The 20457-nt window shown below is 41.8% G+C and overlaps 1 protein-coding gene and 1 long non-coding RNA gene across 14 annotated transcripts in view; both read left to right on the forward strand.

The window, feature by feature from the left end:
* DLG2 (discs large MAGUK scaffold protein 2) overlaps positions 1-20457 on the forward strand; it is a 1001253-nt gene that overhangs the window by 62249 nt on the left and 918547 nt on the right. Inside the window, exon 1 of one of the 13 annotated variants that reach the window (XM_020584345.2) lies at positions 51-233. The exons of the other annotated variants lie outside the window; for them this stretch is intronic. Within the exon in view, the coding sequence (XP_020439934.1) occupies positions 152-233 (82 nt within the window). The 5' untranslated portion in view covers positions 51-151. Of the gene's footprint in view, positions 1-50; positions 234-20457 lie in introns of those variants that run through there. 13 annotated transcript variants of the gene reach the window in all.
* LOC109144775 lies at positions 10502-14986 on the forward strand. The gene is made up of 2 exons (XR_005603378.1): positions 10502-13421; positions 14241-14986. It is a non-coding gene; the product is annotated as an uncharacterized LOC109144775 (long non-coding RNA).

Here is a 20457-nt window from a genome sequence, read left to right on the forward strand (position 1 = left end):
AGGAGCCTGTAATTCCTAGGTTCAGTTCTCAGAGCCTTTGCTGACTTAGTGTGAGCCCTCAGCAGGACATGTGGCTGTTGTGTGCGATTTTCCAGTGGGCCATAGGAGGCGAATTGCATCTAACGATCGCACTGTGGGACTTCATCCAGTCATGTTTGTGCACTGCTTGGAGGTTTTTCTGCTGAAGGTGGTGGTACTGTTTCTTCCAATTCCCAGTTCATCTGTGCTGCAAAGTAAGTAAGAGTGTCTTGACATCACAGTTACTTCCTTAAAATGGTTATTCATCTCCTGGTTGAGATTTAGTGATTCATTTACTGATAGTCAGAAGTTTTTATGAGTGGGTTGTCTTAATAACCTACAGATCTAGAAAAATCCTTTTGCATCCTTGCCAGCCAGTGGTAGATTATATGTATTCCATCTATTTCTATTCAGCTTTTCATAAGGGAATTCAAAGCTTAGAAATGAAACTCCCTTTATTTCCACTCAGCTTTGAAAGACAAGCTGCTACTCTTGGTGAGGTAGGCTGTTCTCCTTGGCCTAGAGAAAGAGCTGCTTGGTTTCATGTTGTACCATAGCAACTGTTTTATTTATGGTGGTGAAGGAGGGACAGAATTTAGAAATGTAAAAAGCTTTGGTTAAATAGGAACACCATTATTTCTGTCCATTTTTACAGCACTGTAATATCTGTATAAGAGCTAGGCTTTGGGGCTGGTTCATTAGAGGAAGAGACTGTTTTTTAAAAATGTTATGTTTTTAACCTTCCTCTCTTCCCCCCAAATGAAAGTATACATAATGGCAATGCACAGAAATGAATTATCTGTATTTTAACTTGTGCAATAATTTCCACAGAGACCCTATAATGGACTATTATAAATCTGTAGCAGGGCAATTACACAAGCACAGTCAATACCCCTAATCATAAAGATGGTGTCTGCATTTATTAGTTTCTAGTCCCATGCTGAATGTATAGAAATCCTGATAACTTCAGAGTAGAGGCAATGAAGTGAGACTTTTCTCCCTGCAGCTGTGGTCCTTGGAGCTGATGAACAGGTCTGATTCCTTGTGGATGCTTGGAAGAACAGCCTCTATCAGGGGTGGGAGATGACACCTTGCTTTTCTGATGCTATGTGTGATGGGATAAATCATAATCATAAACAGCAAAAGCCATTTTTTACTGAGTACTAATGTTGAAATAATTACTGTGACTAATCTAGACACTCTTAAATCTTCTCCTTGTAACAGTAAGGATACCTCAGACAACCCTGTCCACCCATTAGGTAGGCTCAATCCTTTAGGCTCAGTGGGCCTCTGCAATTCCTAATGCAGATTCCTAATATCTGTTTCATCCCAAAGGAGGGGACTGGAGGGCAGTATTTAATGTTTGGGTTATTATGCTCAAAATCTTGTATAATGGCCAGGAGCAAGCACATGATGAATGTAAGTAAAGGCATTGCTAGTATAACTGAAATCATAAAAGTCTAACCATTATTAGGCTGGATTTAACTGTTTCATAAAAAAGAATCAGTTCCAATAGTTACGCTCACACTTTTTAGTTTCTACCCCTTTTCCTGGTGTTGTGCTCACTCTTCTGTGGGCCTTAGGGTTGGTGGTTTCAGTCTGGTTGTGGTGCTGAGAAGTGCTGGATTTTATAACAAATCATTAGCATCTGGAATGGTTTGTTGGGAGGAATATGAAGTTTATGTTGATGGTTTCTTCTTACTCCCCCTAGAGTCCACTTGTGGTGTTTTTATGTTTTCTAACACTCTTTCATGCCTTTGTTCATTCTTCATGGGCCTGCAGCTCCAGGTTGCATCCGAGTAGTCTATATTTGATGTTCTTTTTGTATGTTAGTTTTTTATAAACCCATGTTTGACCATTTTTTTTATAAACCCATTTCCTTTAATTGACCATGAATGAGTTATTTGTGGTGATGAAGTCTCCAGTGCCAACCTGTGCCCCATTTCTTATCACCCCCTGACTGTAATCCTGTATGCCATGTCCTGTGTCTCCCTCTCTGAAAGTCTCTGATGTTCCAGGCTTGTGTAACTCTATACCACATCCCTGTGTTAGAGCCATAAATATCTAATTCCAGATGGACTATTTGCTTGTTAGTTCTCTCTCTATAAAACTATAGTTGTACCACATGAAGATAAACCTAAGTAAAACAAATCAGCCATAGGCAACCTGGCCAATTAAATCACTGTGTCAGCTAAGCCAAATTAAAGTAAAACTGCAGGCAAGCCAAGAAAAGTTCAGGTGGAGAAAGAGAGAAAGCTCTGTCCTGAGGCCTTGAAATTTCAAGACAAAGCTAAAGGACTGTTGCTAACAATAGTGGTACCATACTATTACAGGACTAGATAGTTATGGGTGAATTAAAACTCAGAGCTTGGGTTCAGTCTTTCCTTTCTTCAGAGAGCAGGAGCCAGGAATTTTGTAGAAAAGGCTGTGGCACACAGGGTATTTTCAGGACAAATGGGCTGTCTTGTTGGGTTGAAGGGCACTTATTTGTCATCTGCCTGTATTTGTCAGGCGTTTCTTCCCCTCTATCCCTCACTTACATTTCCCTCCTGTTGATAATTTTTTTCTAGATCTGCTCTAAGTGTTGATGTGTTGAATATCATAGAATCATAGAATCATAGAATCATAGAATCACAGAATGGCTTGTGTTGGAAGGGACCTTAAAGATCATCTTGTCCCAACCTTCCTGCCATGGGCAGGGACACCTTTCCCTAGACCAGGTTGCTCAGAGCCCTAATCCAACCTGGTTTGAATATTGCCAGGAGTGGGGCAAGATATCTACAATGGGCAAGATGCCTACAAACCCTTTGAAATTTGGCAGCTGGGTAGAGACAAGAGGCTGAGAATAATTCCCCTCCACCCCACCATCTCTCCTTTCCAGAAAAGTGGAAGCCCTACACTTTTCCATATTGTCCATGCTACTGCAATGCAATTATGATGGCAAGTCAGCACATTTGTAACTACAGCTTCTTTCTCTGCCAGTAGTTTGGGAATGCGACAGAGACCAAACATTGCTGGAGAGAAGAAAATGGTAAAAATGTGGGATGACAGCTGGAGCTGTTGATTGCTGTACAGCTGTGAAGGGAGCCAGGTCTGGAAAGCTCTGTGCCCACAGCACTCTGTGTTCATGGGTTATAACATGGGAAACCCCCAAGGGAACTGCTCCATTCAACTGCTGCAATGAGAAATATCCATCAGTATTAACACTGATTTTTGAACCAAGCTGAGGGTGCTTTGCATTCATCCCTAGATGCTTGCCCACCTCTGGATGTTGGTTTCCTTTCCTGTGTTTCCCAGCCATCTTTATTTCTTCTGTTTCCATATGGGGCCTCTTGTCCACCCTGCTGAGATTTGTCATCTGCTTTTCTTGGCCACTAGAAGAGGGATATACACCAATTTTCAAAGTATCCAGGGCACAAAACAGACTTTGGGAACATAACAGGAGATCAGTGGTAGAGCTGCCATTATTCCTGGCACTGGTAGAGGTGGGTCAGCATGGAGAACACACAGTCAGCGTTTTGAAGCCTATTAAACAGTGATATTCCATGACATATGTATGATGATACTAACATGAGAGCTCTAAACATCTAGTTCTGTCTAAAAGAAGGTCCGATTTTGATCAGTGTTTTTGCAGGTGTACAGGCCTGTGGGCTGTTTCTTTATGTCTGCTGCATTTGAAGCACTAAAGGAAAATTGAAGGTTACAGGCAAATTCTTTCAGAGAGTTGGCATTAAAGGAGATGTTAGGACATTTAAAAATATATATATTTTACAGTGAGGGTAATTGATGGGTCAGTGATGCAGTTCTGCTTCCTGAGAGTGATTTACCTTTGATTAGGTTAAGTTTTCCAAATAAAAATGTTCTGTAAGGTAACATGAGGCATGTCAAACTTCATGTTATTTGGTTTTGTTAGAAATGGAACAGAAAATGAAAAGTAGGTTTAAATTTGTCAAAGCTCAAGCTTAGGCAGTGATTAGTATTTTTCTTGTTATTTCACAGCAGGTTGGTGTGAAGGTCTCTCTTTCCATCAGGGCAACTGCCATTGAGACTGAATTCTCTAAATGCTAACCAAGAAACAAATTCCTAAGTATTTTTAGATGTAACAACTAACAAATGCTGTTTCACCCCTTCAGCCTTCTCACTCTCATTAATAAAAGCCTTTTCCCTTTGTGATTGGTGGCAAGTATTGCTCATACAATGGGATTTTTGCCAACAATTCCAAAAGGAACATGATAGAGTCCACGGGAGCTGGTTGTACAACGTCAATCACAGTTGTTCCTCTGGCCCACTACTCTATAAATCCCAAATTCTAGTTAATAGATTTATAAAGCAGAGTGCCACAAGGGACCATTAGCTCATCTGGCCTGATGGCCCATGCATCACAAGCAGTTGCACTTTATGCAGTACCCTTTACCAAGCCCAGCAGTGTTTATGTTTGGATAAAGAGTCCTTGCCAAAAAGGTATTCAAGTCTTGGCTTCAATACCTCAAAGTAGAAAGAATCAGCAAATTTTACAGTAATCTCTATCATCAGTGTCTTGGTTAATTGCATTCCTGGGTAAAAGGTATGGCTTGTTTCCGATTTGACAGCTCCCAGACATTGTTTCTTGTTATGCCCTTGGTAAATTAGAATTTGTTAACACCACTTTATTGTCAACAAGGATCTTGCCAAAGAAAAAGCAGTGTTAGAGGAATGACTATTTAAATAGAATAAACTCTTCAGGTGCCTCTCAATGGGGCATTTCCATGACAGTCAGTGGTGGTTCTGGCAAACCTGGGTAGTCTGCCATACCTGTGAGAGTTAAAGTAATCCACCATCGCTGCTGCTTTGCCAGTGGAATACCCAGCATGACATAAAAAATTTGTGTATTTTCAGTTACACTTCTAGAGGGGTTTTTTTTTCAGAATAAAGAGTCCAAATCTTCTGCTGGCTCACTCATAGAATTATTTTAGAGAAAATAATTTCAGTTTTTCTGATCTAAGATCCCTGAACTCTCAAGTTCTTTAGTTTTAGCTAGTTTTCTATTTTATTCTTCCAGACAAGTCGATGGACTTGCTGAGAATTGAATAATGATTTAGAATGTCCATCCAGACTAAGCTGGCCTTCTGCTTCATTTTTTCATCCTATTACAACATCACCATTCCAGTTTCATCAGTTTCTGCTCTCTTTAGTTCTTGTGAGTCTATGACACCAGCCTCTGAGTATGCTTGTTCAGGAAATCTTTGTTAAAATATATGGGATGCAGCATGAAATTATCACATCATTTTCTTCCCAGGTGGGGATACATTAATATCAGCGCACCTCTGTGGGATTGAGCACTTCAGGTATTTCAAGCAGGATCATTTTAGTGTTTTTAGTCTGTGGTCCTGCTGTTCATAAAATAAATGGCTGTCTCATATAAAGTAACTTAGACTTTCCTCAGAAGAACTGAATTACTAATCATAAGCTATTACTAATAAAGAGGAACAGTTTATCTCCCAGAAGAGAGAAACCACAGATGGGAGGAAATGTAGTGGTTAATATAGCAACAATTCTTGAAATGAGTGAATTGAGAAAAAAATAAATGTAGAAAGTAAAACCATTTGCACAGATTTAAAAGAGTAATAAGACAAAATGAAAGAGAAAAGCAAAGCAAATATGAAATCAGGAATGATGGGAAGCGTTACCTACTATCTATGAGAGATGCACTGAACTTATTTAGACATATTCTTTTCAGAATCCAATGAACAAAGTATTTTTAAAAAGTTGCCTAATGTTTAATTCCCTATTTAATTAAAAATAATTTTTGTGTTATTTTTCTTATTCTGTGTTAATGATTTGGATGCAAGAGTGATGTAATTTATGAGCTATCAGGATGATTATGTATTCTTCAGTAAGAACACAGATTGCTGAGTAAACTTGTTCTTGGAAACTGAAATCTATCCTGCTGATCTAATGATGGTGCACTTATGCCCAAGAATTGTATTTGTATTATTGCCAATGTTAACCTATTAACCCATTACAAGAGCTGCCATGCTGAATCAGTGCAGGTTCATTCCTGTACTGAAAAATCAAACAAATAATAATCCTGAGGGAATTGTTTTAAACAAAAATCTTCTGCTTTGTTTTCCTGAGCCAAGATCTAGATCTCAGCAGTGTCTCGTAGCAGTGAGTTTCACAGTCCAATTCTGCTCTATTTAGATTTTCTTTCCTCCATTGTGGAAGTACCCACTTCCAGTTCCATTGGCTGAACCTGTGAGAGGCTCATGTGAGTCACAAGAATCTGACCATGGCTATATCTACAGACAAAAGAATATCGTTTCAGTTGCTGTGAAGTTTCCAGAGGAACCAGGGAACTTGCAAAGGCGTGAACCAACAAAACTTGTATGACTGCTGTCCTTAGTGCTTACTTTGCCTTGAAGAACTGTGCCAGTGGCAGAGGTTCCCTTCCTTGGAACTGTGAAGTTGCAGTATTGCTTCTTCTGTGATATTTCCTTTTTGGAGTCAAACAGGAAGTCCTCTCTTTTCTCAATCTGCTAATAGAAAGATGTAGATGTTCTCAAGTCTGTTTCTGTTTTGAGAACCAGCCAGTTTAGGGATTTTATATTGGCTAAAAATACTGGCTGCATTCTGAGAAGCTGAAATAGGACATCATGACTGATTCAGCCACCATAACATTTGCTGTTGTTGGGCTGGGGGCCTGCACAAACCCAAACCACATTCCTGTCCCCTCTCCTGTTGGCAGTTCAGCCTGGAGAGCTGTGCAAGCAGGTGGTCTGGTCCCCAGAAAGGGGAGGAAGGAAAGGGCAGGGAAAGGGGGAGAGAGAAGTGATGTCCTTGAGAACCACTTGTCCTTGTTTCCACAAGCTGGCTCTCCAACAATCATCTGTCTCAGACATCTTGCATGAATTGAAGTGGACTGAGTGACCCAATACCTCTTCTCCATATCAGTCATTATCTTATGTATTTCTTTATGTGTCTTCTTGTTTTTTTCCTCACAGAGATGCACAGTCCAAATATTTTCATGCTCACCAACCTTAGTGCCCTTCTTTGAATATTCTCCTCTCTAGCTCTGCTTATGTTCTTCTCACAACTGAGTGATCAGAGTTGCACACAGTGTTCTAGAGAAAAGAGTAACAGTGATTTATATAAGGGCACTGCAGTATCTTTGGTAATATTTGGTGTCCGATATCTGCATCCAAAGGACTGTCCCTCCTATCTTGGAGTCCCTGAGAAGTTCTCAGGGTTTAATGATGCATTTCACACATTGCCTGCTTGAATGTGCTGTAGTCCACAGCTGAAGGACAGCTTTGGGTGAATATTCTCTCTTCTCTTCCTTCTGCTCTCTCATGGCTAATACTGATACAGGGCTGGAATAAGTCTCCTGCTTGGTTCTCGAGTTCCCATCCCTGGCAGCTCCCAGCCTCATGAATATGCTTCTGTAGCCCTGCCCCTTAAGTGGCTGCTACTCACAAGATGGTACAACTCCGACCAGTCCTGCATGATCCAGGGGCAAACTCACTGCTCTGCTGATGGGTCCCTGGGCTATCATTGAATTATAAGGGATCTATATTAATTCTGACCAACTTTAGACTTCTGCACTATAGATCAACATACTATAGAGGAACCCTTTTTATTGTCAGCATGGAAAAAGAGGCATTTCCAAGGTAAGAGGCATCCACTGTTTCAGGTCCAGCCTTCAGAATAAGAGCAGTTGTGCCTTTGAAATGCCTCTCCTGGACACAACCACACTGTAGGTGTCTACACTTGGTAAGACAAGTCCTTGCCTGAGACACAATCTCCATCTGAATTATTACTGTTCTCTGTCTCCTTCTTCTAGAGTGCAAATCTTTTATTCCTACCCAGTTCCGGTGTTAAGCTTCATTGATTTTCATTTGGCATATCATATATAACACAGCAACAAATAAGCAATCAAACCTGACTTCGTAGGTTTTACTTTTACCTTCTGTTAATCTTTTCCTTCATGACTTCAGAAAAAGAGATAAATGGCCACTGTTCTCTCTCTTTGCATCCACTTTCCAAGTGATGCCGGCAGATTTCATTAACCTTCCTTTTTTGAAAATTACGTCTTTTTAATAAATTACATTTATTATAAAAGCAAGCAATTAAAGTAGCATCTGGTATTTTGTATAAATAAATATGTGTACAAAATATGTATATTTTGCTTCGCACTACTGTCATGAAAAAGATATATTTTATGTTATGTCGCTTTCTTAGGGCATTACTAGCATACTTATTATCCTTATTTACCTGACACCAGAGGGTTTCACTGGCTATTTTCATTCCCTTTTTCCCAAGGGGTAGGAACGGCTGTTCCAAAGATCCGATGCTAGCTGCATTCATCCATCACATCTGTCTGCAGAAGTAGTTGCTATTTCTCTTTAGAGCTGTAGCCCTTCAAGAAGTCTTATGCTGTTAGCTCTCATTTCAGAGCAGCTTTGTGTCTGGAAAAAGGAGCCAGAAATACCTGAAATGCAGGGGAAGAAACACTTAGAGGTACATGGGCTGAGCCTGCAGTGCTCAGAGATATTTGCTCAGTGAGGTATTCTGCTGCCCAAGCACACTTCTTGATTTCAGCCTTCTCCTTCCTTCCCTCAACTTCTCCAAGCTTTGCTCCAACTCCTCCTCACCCATTCATTGGCAAGGGTGATTCCAAGCATTTCAGTGGATGTGTACTCTTCTTTCTCATCAAGAAATTCAGTTCTTTCTCATCACTTATTGAGTGTAGATATAGGAAGTTTGGAGATGACACCAAAGCTGGGTGGGAGTGTAGATCTTCTGGAGGGCAGGAAGGTTCTACAGAGGGATCTGCACTGGCTGGATCAACGGGCCGAGGCCAATTGTATGAAATTCAGTCATGAGCCCTACACTTGGGGCACAACAACCCCAGGCAGTGCAACAGGACAGAGTGGCTGAGAATCTGCCCAGCAGAAAGGGCAGAGAGGGGTCTGGGGGTGCTGGTTGATAGAGGTTGAACATGAACCAGGTGTCCCCAGGTGGCCAAGATGGCCAATAGCATCCTGGCCTGTATCAGCAATAGTCACCATCAGGACCAGGGCAGTGACTGTCCCCCTGTACTGGACACTGGTGAGGCCACACCTCAACTCCTGTGTTCAGTTCTGGGCCCCTCACTGCAAGAAGGACATTAAGGGGCTGGAACATTTCCAGATGTCATGGTTTAGGAATGGTATTCCCCAATTTAGTACTCCCACTAAAAGAAACACATAAGCTGCTGCCCCCCCGCTCCAGTGGGAGATACAAAAGGCAGAGATAATGGGTTGAGATAAGAACAATTTACTGGAAACAGCAATGAGAAAAAAACCCAAACAGTAACAGCAGCAATATTATTAACAAAAGTGTATAAAGAGAGGATGATTTCCATGCAGAATGCTGACCAAGCCCAACTCCACACAGAGTGACCCCAAGACAGTGAACAATGGCCAATGGGTTCTCCACCCTGCCATGCTTTGTTCCACCAGAGAGGGACACCCTCCATCCCAGAAGCCAGAGAGGAAGTCCCTTTTTCCCTCCTCTGACAATGACATAAGGTGGTATTGAACAAGACAATGTCTTGGCAGTGCCCCTTCCCACAGATCCAGCCTGGAACCAGGACCTCAGAGAAGGGCAACAGAGCTGGGCAAGTATCTGGAGCACAAGTCTGATGAGAAGAAGCTGAAGGAACTGAGGGTGTTTAGCCTGGAGAAAAGGGGGACCTTATTGCTGTCCACAATTACCTGAAAGGAGATTGTAGTAAGGTGGGTGTTGGTCCCTTCTCCCAAGTAGCAGTGACAAGATGAAGGGAAATGGCCTCAAGTTGCACCAGGGGAGGTTTAGTTTTAATAGCATGATTTCTTTTTCATGGAAAGGGTTGTAAAACATTAGAACGGACTGTCCAGAGAAGTGGTGGGTCACCATCCTTGGAAGTGTTCAAAACCTGTGTGGATATGAAACTTTGAAGACATGGTTTGATGGTGAACATGGTGGTGGTGCTAAGTTGACTGTTGAACTTGATGATCTTCAATGTCTTTTCCAAACTTAAAAATTGCGAATATAATTTTAAGAACAGTGTCAGTGGCACATGCAGAGACATTTGCTTTCAGTGGCAACCCCTCTCATAAGATCCCATCAAATGTCTTGTGCTAGTTTTGGAAGCTGGGATCTGTCACTGCTTCTACAGAAACCATAGGTTAGAAAACCTCTATAGCCTTTCACATCAGATTTGAAGGACTCTTACAGTTGGTACCAACAGTAATTAACAGTCTCTAGAAAAATGTTAATTGTTAATCCCTCTGGAGAAAATTCAGAAATACCCCTGACAGCTTCTGGGAATGACTGAAAGGGGACATTAAATGGGATCTTTGATATGTCTTGTGCTTTTGTGTGTTCTCCTCAGCTGTAGCATGGGGATGGTCTTCTGCTTCCACTCTAGAATGATGTGGGATTTAAAAGCTATAGATAAATTTTTAATACCTGTTACTTTAAATCAATGTTGTACTTGAAGGATTTAAACTCTATAACTTCACCTGTCCACATCTTTATTTATGTTGCTCTGAGTACCAATTGTTGTCTGTTCCATCCTGAGAGCAGCCGGTAAGAAAAATCTCTGCTCCCTGCCTGGGGAACACATGGAGCAAGAGAATGAAAACATATGAATAGCACTTGAAACTGGTGCATCCAGCCTGTCTGACCATCAGTGCCGATGGGAGTTAGAGCTAGAGGAAGATTAGAAAACATCTGAGCCCTCATTAGCTCCAGTGGGAGGTTGTGTAGAAATTGTGAGTATTTCTAGAAAAAAAAGTCTCACAAAGGGGAGCTTTTGATTCACTGAATTACAAAAACAAGTTTAGGAGTTCTTTTTGTCTGAGAATACTTTTATACTGCCTGAGACCATCAAGGAAGGTGATAAACAGGGGGAGAAATAATAAATTGAAGGAGTCATGGAGAGCGAGGCTGCTGGGATGTGTTTCATTTTTGTGGAGTTGCTTGCCTGGTGAGCTGTAAGGGACTGTAAGCAGCACAAGAGGGGCAAGATCATCTCTCCTCCCATGAAGATTACATGAGTGAGCATCTGTAGTTAGGAAGAGGAGAGGAAGGAATCTTGAAAAAGCACATAAGTATCTTAGGGGTGGTTGTTAAAAGGATGGGGCCAGACCCTTTTCAGGGGTGTCCAGCAACAAGACAAGGGACACCAGTCACAAACTGAAACCCATGAACATCCATCTGAGTATGGGGAAAAGCTTCTTTACTTTGAGGGTGACAGAGCACTGGAATAGGTTGCCCAAAGAGGTTGTGGAGTCTCCTTCCATGGAGATATTCAAAACCCTGCTGGATGTGATCCTGTTCAGCCTGTTCCAGCTGAATCTGCTTTAATAGTGGAGTTGAGGTGATCTCCAGATGTCCTTTCTGACCCCAGCCATGCAATGATTCTGTGTGATTTGTTTCTCTAGGGCAGCTCTGTTTCCTTCACACAGACGTATTAGCAGCCATGGGGAAGAAGGGGTGGAAGAGGGATCCCCAGCCTTAGCCTGCTGTTTCTCTCCAGCGTGCCAAGCAGAAGCAAGGAGAAAGCATGGAGGGGAAAATAATTTGCCATGTATCTGTAGATGCTAACAGATGCCTCTCACGAGGGAACAAATTGTCAACTTAAGTCACAGTGTGTTCCTGGGTTTGCTTTCTGCTCAAGATATACCATATCCCTAAGTGAGCAGAGGATGTTGCCTTGCAAGGAGTTGGAAGGATTAACAAGGGGAAAAGTGGTAGAAAGTTTAGAAATACAGAATAATAGTAAAAGAAAAGTTCCAGCTTGGAAAATTCTGTTTCTTACATCTGGGAAAAATAATCAGAGACTCAACTGTTCTGCAGGAGAGAGATACTTACAGAGCACTAGAAATGAAAAAAACAAACCGACCCCTAGAGAAAGCAGTGGGAAACCATTTAGTGGGCTTATATAGGCACTGAAGAGTATGATTTTGGGGCTACACACAGAGGCAAAAACATTATCTTCCAGGGAGGTGATGATCCAGCTGTACATGGCAGAGGTGGAACAGTATTGCTGATTCTGGCATATCCATGCCATACTGACGTGGATGAATTGGAGAAATGTGTCAATAGAAAATAATGGACTGGAGAGAATATTTTTTATATATGTGCAAGAAAGATTATGTATTTTATATGGCTTGGTGGCGATTTGAGTTAGAAAGAATAACATTCTACAAAAACCTGAAGGCAGTAAAAAGCAAGGAGTTAAAAATACATTTAAGGTGGCAGAATAGGTGTGTGCATACAGGGTAAAAAGGATCAAGGAGCACATAGTCAAGAAAAAATGGAGGACAAGACAGATACATATAATGGTGAAATGGCTCTAAGGGGGAAGCAATAAATGCCTACCATGGATGCTTTTCAGCATCATCAGGAACGTGCAGAGATGCCCAAGGTAACTCAGGTGCCAGAGCAAGTCTATCCCATCAGCACAGAGCTTCAAGGAAATCTCTGCAAGCAAGACATCTCTGTTGGTGAGCAACAGATGTGTTATTTAGCCCCTAAACCTGTCCCAGGTGTGACTCATTCATGGTTCCTTATATAAATACAGATCTACCGCTCCTGAGTTTTCCAGAGGAAGCCTGGTTTGCAAGAGGACCTAGAGGATGAGGGTGTCCTCTTGGAAAAGCCACCTGTCTTCTCTCTTTTCTCTGTGGCCATATTCAGATCCCTTTCTGAGTTGTGCCTGACATAATTCCTCTTCTATTGCTACAGAGAGCAGTCCTTCCCTCTCTCCCTTGTGCTCTCTCTCCTGGTCATACTAAAGCCCACAGAGATCTCCTGATTTTCCTAGGATGTGACCAGTTTTCTCTTTCCAGAATAAACAAGCAGGACAGCAGACCTGGTTGCTGCTGCTGCTGTCTTTTCCTTGATGAGAGCTGTGCCTCTTCCCCACCTGCCTCCTCAAAAACACGAGAGTGTGAAGACCTGGTCATGCCGCTCGGGGCTCTGCTTTTCCTGCACTGATGCTGTTAATCTGTGATATTTCTGTTCCCCTCAGAGGCACTGCAGGACTCAGTGTCTGTTTAGCACCACTGCACAAGTTCTCATCTCCTTGACTTTACCACTGGGGTGAAACTGGAGTCCAATATCCTATGGCACCACTGGGGACAGGACTGGTGGAACCAGGCTGGGCTGTAAGGGGGTCCTGGGCTATGGGGAGGGTGAGGGAAGGCTTTGGACTGCACCCACAATTCAGTATTTCCAACCAAAACCCTTTATTTAATTTGTAGGTATCTATGGAGATTTTTTTCAGTTTTCTATGGAGACTATGATGCCTTCTATGATTGCAACTTTTACAGGAAGTTTAATAAGACCATGTGGCCTTTCACTGTAGCTCTGGGGTTGAGCTCCAGTGCAGCCTGGTAAGCAAAGGTCATAAATGTCTGATTAATGTGCAGGGACATTTATATTATTCATTATATATTATTATATTATTCATTATATATTATTATATTAGCATTCATCTCTGATACCAAACCCACAAAGAACAGTAGAGCATCACTGAAGGATGAGCAAATTAACATTGCACAGACTTTAGTGCACTTTTTATCAGTGAATGGCAACCCACCCGTGTTTATGAGGACACAGTTACTTGGCTCTGTTACTCCCCTGCTCCTTTCAGTTTTATTTTATAACCAAAAAACCCCCAACATCCCCACCCAAAAATGGATGTGACTTTAGCTATGAACTTGTGAGGGCTTCTGAGCTTAAGCTGTTCATGGTGATGTGTCCAACTTCTTAGAAGCATGAGCCGGGTAGAGGGCTCAGCCTCAGCAAACTGATTGAGCCCCATTTTGAGGTAAACTGCACCCCAAACCTGAGTGCAGCACCACAAAGCCCTGTGTGTTCACTGGCAGCAGTGATGGAGCTGCTCTTGACTATGGAAAAGCATGAGCTAGGAAATGGTCAGAAGATACTTCTCAGTAGAAAAAAACCTCCCAAAACCTCTGGGGTACATGTAATGTTTGTTTCAGAAAGTGTTGCCTGGTTACTACCAGACTGTTGCCCTTCCCAAATCAACAGGGTGAAATTTGTCTAGTAAATTTTAACTGTGTGACACATCCTGTTGCCGCACAAATGAGCAACACAATTATTTCAACACATTAAATGCTGAAGACCAGTGAATGAAAAAAGTTAGAGCTATCTTCCTCTTCTTCTATTTCTGTATGTTTAAACTCCAGTTCATCAGTGCAAGGTCCTGTAACACTACAGCCTACTGTGGGTGTATGGTGCAAAGAAGACAAGATAACATGAGAGCATGACACATCACCAGGATGTCCCCCATGAACCAGCCAAGCAGGAGCCTCTGGCACAACTTGAGGAAGCACAGAGGGAAAGGTGAAAGTTGTATCCACTTTGTCCTATCACACAAACAGCACCTGCTGGTGGTGGGCTACAGCATCCACACCGCAAGGATGGGGCCAGAGCATCGCTGCTGGCAGTGATCTCCATCAGCCTCTTGAAGCAGTGCTTGGCTTTGCTGTGCCATGAGCAACAGACAGAGGACAGCCTGGTCTGTGCTGCAGCATCTTCAACAGCCCCTCATCTGCCAGAAGAAGTGTGTACCACTGGATTTGTGAAACCTTGAGTAGGTCATGCCTGTTGTTGATTTTGTCTTTAATTGCAGTTCAGAGCTTGACAAGAAAAACACCATTTTTCTGCTGCACATGGGGAACCAGCTGTTGTGGTGGGTTGACCTTGGCTGGACATCAAGTGTCCTACCAAAGCTGTCCTATCCCTCTTCTCCTCAGCTGGGCAGGGCAGAGAAAATCTAACAAAAGTCTTCTCACGGTCAACCTATGGACAAGAAGAGATCACTCACCAGTTATAATGTCATGGGTGAAACAGACTTGGGGAAAGTTAATGTACTTTATTGCTAATCAAATCAGAGTAGAGTAATGAGAAATAAACCCAAATCTTAAAACACCTTCTCCCACTCCTTTCTGGACTCAATTTCATTCCCTATTTTCTCTTCCTTCTCCCTCCAGTGATGCAAGGGGAGAGGGAATAGGAGCTGCAGTCAGTTCAGCTCGAGTTGTCTCTGCTACTCCTTCCTCTCTTTGTTTTGCTGCTCTAGCAAGGGATTCCTCCCATGGGACACAGCCCTTCACAAACTTGTCCAGTGTGGGCCCTTCCCACAGGCTTCAGTTCTTCATGAACTGCTTCAGCATGGGTGTCTTCCAGAGGGTACAGGGGAAATCTCTGTTCCGGGACCTAGAGCACTTCCTTCCTCTCCTTCTTCACTGACCTTGGGGTCTGCAGGGCTGTTTCTCTCAAACCTTTCCCTTTGTCCCCTTCCCCTCCTTCTTAAAAATTTTATCTCAGAGGTGCCACCATCATCACTGATGGGTTTGGGCTTGGTCAGTGTTGGGTCCATCCTGCAGCTGCCTGGGATTAACTCTGTTGAACACAGGGGAAGCTTCTGGCATTTTCTCACAGAAGCTTCCTTGTAGCATCCCTGTTGTCAAAAACCTTGCCACACAAAACCAATGCAGCTGTGAAAAGCAAATGTGTTTTGGGAAGTATAATTTTAAGTGTTCATGTAAAGCCAGCAGCTGGGCATGTGATGATGTGATAGACCTTCTTCAGTCAGTGTCGTGGGATTCGTTGTAAATTGCTTAGGCTTTGTTTGGTTTTTCTTTTTTTAAATATTAGTGCATATTAGAGACTTGCTGAAATGTGAGGTGTGTGCTGCAAAGGCTGGAAATCATAAACTAGAGATAAAAAATAATTATTTAGACAAGTCAAATCCCATACTTGCAATTGTAGCCATTATTTGGCGCAAAACTCAGCCGGTGGTCATTAAATAGCAGCTTGTGTAACATTTCAGACAGATGGGAAAACCTCTTACATCTAAGTTGTTGAAGTAGGTGTTGCTTAGGTCTGTGTTATCAGAATAAACAAACCACAGATTATTACTGCACAGTAGAGCAGTGAGGTTTAGGAAGTCGCAGAAAAGGAGGATCTGCTGCAGACCAAATGCTGTTCTGAGTCAAGACCCTCAGAGCAGCCTGAAGGTCAAGGAGATGTTCATACAGTGCAGGCTGCCACTTCCAACTATCTGCTCCAGGGAATATGCAGGCAGCCTGCTTCATGCTTGTAAGCATAGTATAGAACATTTGATTAATGAAGAGGGGGATAAGGAAGAGCGTCTAGAGTTTGATATTTTCTGGAAAACACTAACCAGACTTCTTGATCTTAAAAAGCATAATGTTGTCCAGTATTTTAAAGAAAAAAGTTTAAAAGCTTAGATCTGTAATGACCAAAGATAAAATCTGGTTATGTCAATAATGGCCTTTGCATTGGAATAGCAAAAAATATTTTCTTAGTCACAGGAACTGTACTTGTACTCCTAAATTAGGGTGATTTTGGTGACAGGCAGCTTAGCATTCTTTTTGTTCAGTTTTCAACATAGCCTGGGGCAGCTGACCCATGAGCTATTTTTTGCTTTGATAAATCCTATCTCTGTGTTCCTCTGTTTTGAAAATAGATATAAAAAGAGATAGGCAGTAATTTAATAAATAGAAACTGTAAAGCAGAGGTAACAGAAGGAATGACTTGAAAGGTATTATTAATGGCATCCCTGTGTCCAAAGTGCCCAAAGGGTTCAGTCAGGATTACAGCTGTCAAAGCAAGGGGCAGGACAGGCTTGGCTTTCCACAGCCTTTGCATTCAAGGGCTGCTAGTTCTCAGCTTTTTCATTCCTTTTCTCAATCATCCTTTGCACTCCACAAGAGCTGCATATTATTTTACAGATATTTTGTTTTGTCTGTTGCTGATAGAGAAGTTCTGGATTGAAATTGCCTATTGTGTTGTGTCCAAGGTGCACAAATTAGCATGGGAAAAATGACATTGATAGGGATCCTTCAGCAACTGCATCTATGTAAGGACCAATGGATTGACACTGCTTATGCAATGCTGACAGATTTATATCTATGTTAGGGTTTGCTTTATGGAGTGACACTAAACATTGGCATAAAATAGAGCAGGACATAAATAATTTCAATTTAAATTCCATCCACAGCTCCACACCATAAAGTATTTCCCCTGAACCTCCAACCAAATGATCCTAAAGTACATGACTTTCAGAGAAGCTGGGAACTGTGTTGAGACCAAACCTTGCAGCAGAAGTTCATTCTGCTTAGTTTCTAATATCTGGTTGAATAAAGATTTCTACATTCAACACTGGATCATCTTTTTAATTTTGATCAAGTTTAGCAGAGGTCACGTAAATGTTTTGTGGCTGCTTATAGAAAAATCAATGGAAAATATATCATATTGGACCAAATATGCTTAAACCCAGGCTCCAGGCTCTGGTTTGAAAATGTTGGTCAGTAATAAGAATGACTAGTAATACCTTTTATTATGGTTTCCAGTAATGCCTGGATACACAATCATCAAGTAAATGGATTTTTTTCTTCCCACTTTTTTAATCTGGAAGAAGACTGAGCCCATAAACCCAGCCTAAATCATAACTAAACATCTAACACTCCCCATGAAAGTGTTTGCAGCTGTGTTCTCCCATCACACATACCGTGAGAATTCTGTTATAGTAAATTGAAGCTGTTAGTGTCACAATATTGCCATCATTATGTGTTCAAAATATGAGTCAGATCCCCAGCACTCCTTCATGTTCTAATATCACAAATGTGTCTAGTGTTTTACTTTCAGTTATGGTTTCTAAGACTTTAGAGGGGAATCTGCCTATCCCAATAGTGTTAAATTTTAAGGCCCATATCTAACCCACAACAGTGATGCAGCCGCTTTCCTCCTTCCTCCTGGCCACTGGCAGAACTTCATATGTCTACTTCCATGGTTAAATGGTTTTCCTCTGAGCTCATCTGTCTCCCAGCCTCATCAGCACAGCCTGCTGCCCTTTACCACTTCCTCATCCTTCATAGTCTTTTCTCCTATCTCCTAACCATGACTCCACTCAATTTCCTGTGTGTGTCTTCTGCCTGTGGCTCTGATTCGACGTGAGAGGCAGTGGTGACCCCCTCTACCCTTTCCTGGTGCACCTGGCAGCTTTCCTGCTTTCCTGGCAGCTCCCTTTCTGGCTTCAGGTGTTTTAATGAGGAAGAGGAATGGTGGTCTTGATGGAGGAGCAACCTATGAATTGATGGTGAGGCATGTTTGAAAATCACAGTAATATACAACTTCTGGGGAAGTGAACAAATGTAATGCTTCATTTTGTATTAAAAGACTTGACAAATAGGACTATGTATAGAACAAACATGTTTTAGCCAGTACTTTTACATGTCCTCCTGACTTCAGCTTCTTACTACAATTGTTTTCTTTCCTGCTTCCCTGCTTAACAAGTAAATTGGTGCCTTTTATCTTTCTGAAGAAAGGGCAAGCCTTTTTGCTTTCCTGTTGAAGGAATTTCTGTGCCATTTCTTAACCTGTATAAATTAGATACATTGCACATATATATCGATACATATGCATTTGATTAGATATATAAACTAGGTGTTAAAGCCTGCTTCTGGATGTTTCCTGCAATAATGTATCAGTGTATATAAATTCATCAAACGATGAATCAGTCAATTACTTTCCACTCCGGAACCATGTCATAACCATATCTGTATCTGAAATGTGATCTGAACAAAGTGGGAGGATTTTCACCGGTAGGACTGCAATGTGCAACTGATTTAGTGTCAAATCTTCTATGGAGAGGGTATCTGAGGGTGACATGGCAGTCATGGATAGCTGTGTGCAGAGGGCTAGAGAAGAAGGAATTGGAGCAATGAGCTCATGTTAGTGCTTCCGGGAAGCCTGTGCTGATGGTTTCCTGCATATATATCCCTCCAAGTCATTTAACTGCCAGGTCTGTCATCCTCCTTGGAAAAGGAAAGGACAGAAAGCAATGGGAGGGGATGCAGAAGATACTGGGTTGGCCACTGAGATTAAATCACAGCATTTGCGAACGTTATTTTGTTTCTAATGAAAATTGTCAATTCCTCCATTACTAGCATCTGAGATACTAATTTCCTGGTTATCTCTCTGACCACCCCATTAAACAGATATAGACGTGGGAATGGTCTCCATAGACTTTGGCAGTAATATTTAGCTTTTCATAAAGTACAATAAACTTTAAAAGACTTTACAAATCTTATAGATCCCAGGCTCATTCATCTGTTGGATCTTGTTCTTTTGTCAATGAAATCTCATATCTATCTGGTAGAAGTTTCCACAGCCCACTTAATGAGTTTTTAATGGTTTTATTATGGCAGGGCTGTCTCAGTTAAAGGCTTGTCATATTTAAGAAATAAGTTTTAATTGCCTATTTGTTTTTGCAATATTTTTTCCTTTATTGTTTCATTTTTTTCCTGTCTCTGAAAAACATTTATTTCTGTCAGCTGTGAGCACCCACGCTGCTTTAAGTGTGTGGTGAAGTGATGAACATTTATTTCTGAGCACCATTAAACTGTCATGACGAGAATGCGGTCGTAGGATTGCATGGCATTCCCTGCTGGATCAAAGTAGTCCCAAGGGCCCCGAGTCATGATCCCCTCAGGTGCAGGTAGGATACTGACGTGATTCCTACCTCCAGGCTGCAGCTGCTGGAGGATTGGCAGAACAGGACATACATATGTATGGGTGGGGTATATAAGCTGTAATTACCCCACAGAGTTTGCATTAGTGCTTAATTATGTAGGTGAAGGGCCTGAGCAACTGATATCCATGCAGTTTCTGGCTGTCTCTGTTAAGGGGCCTTAACTCTCTACAACTGCTTGAAAGGAGGTTGTAGATAGGTGGGAGATGGTCTCTTCTCCCAGGCAGCAAGTGACAGGAAAATGAGAAAATGGCCTCAAATTATGTCTGGGGAGATTTAGATTATGATTAGATTTATTAGGAAAAATATCTTCACTAAAAGAATTGTCAAGCACTGGAACGGGCTGCCCAGGGAAGCAGTGGAGTCACCATCTTTGGAGGTATTTAAAAGATATGTAGATGTGGCACTTAGGGATGTGGGTTAGTGATGGACTTGGTAGTATTGGGCTAATGGTTGAACTTAATGATATTACAGGTCTTTTCCAACCTTAACAATTCTATGTTTCTAACTCATGAGGGAAGGATGGGACCTGTTGTCCTGCTCCTCACCCCACCTGTATCTAGCTGTGATCATTAGTAAGACCCCTTACAGTTTTCACCTTTGGCTTTTTTTTTTAATCATCACAGTGCACTATTCAGTGCATCTGCATACCAAACACCTACTACCTTTTCATCTCCTTAGGATCCAAGGGTCCAGATTCATTATCCCTAATAATGTCCTGTAAAGTGAGCAGCAGATCCTTGCACTGAATATGCATAACGGGTGGGCCTGCGTATGTATGAGTATGATAGATGTATTGGGTGCTCTCTCTTGTCCTTTTTGCACCTGTACTTCTCCAGAGA

This window comes from Corvus cornix, chromosome 1 (assembly GCF_000738735.6).
Source record: "Corvus cornix cornix isolate S_Up_H32 chromosome 1, ASM73873v5, whole genome shotgun sequence".
In the NCBI taxonomy this organism is placed as follows: Eukaryota; Metazoa; Chordata; class Aves; order Passeriformes; family Corvidae; genus Corvus; species Corvus cornix.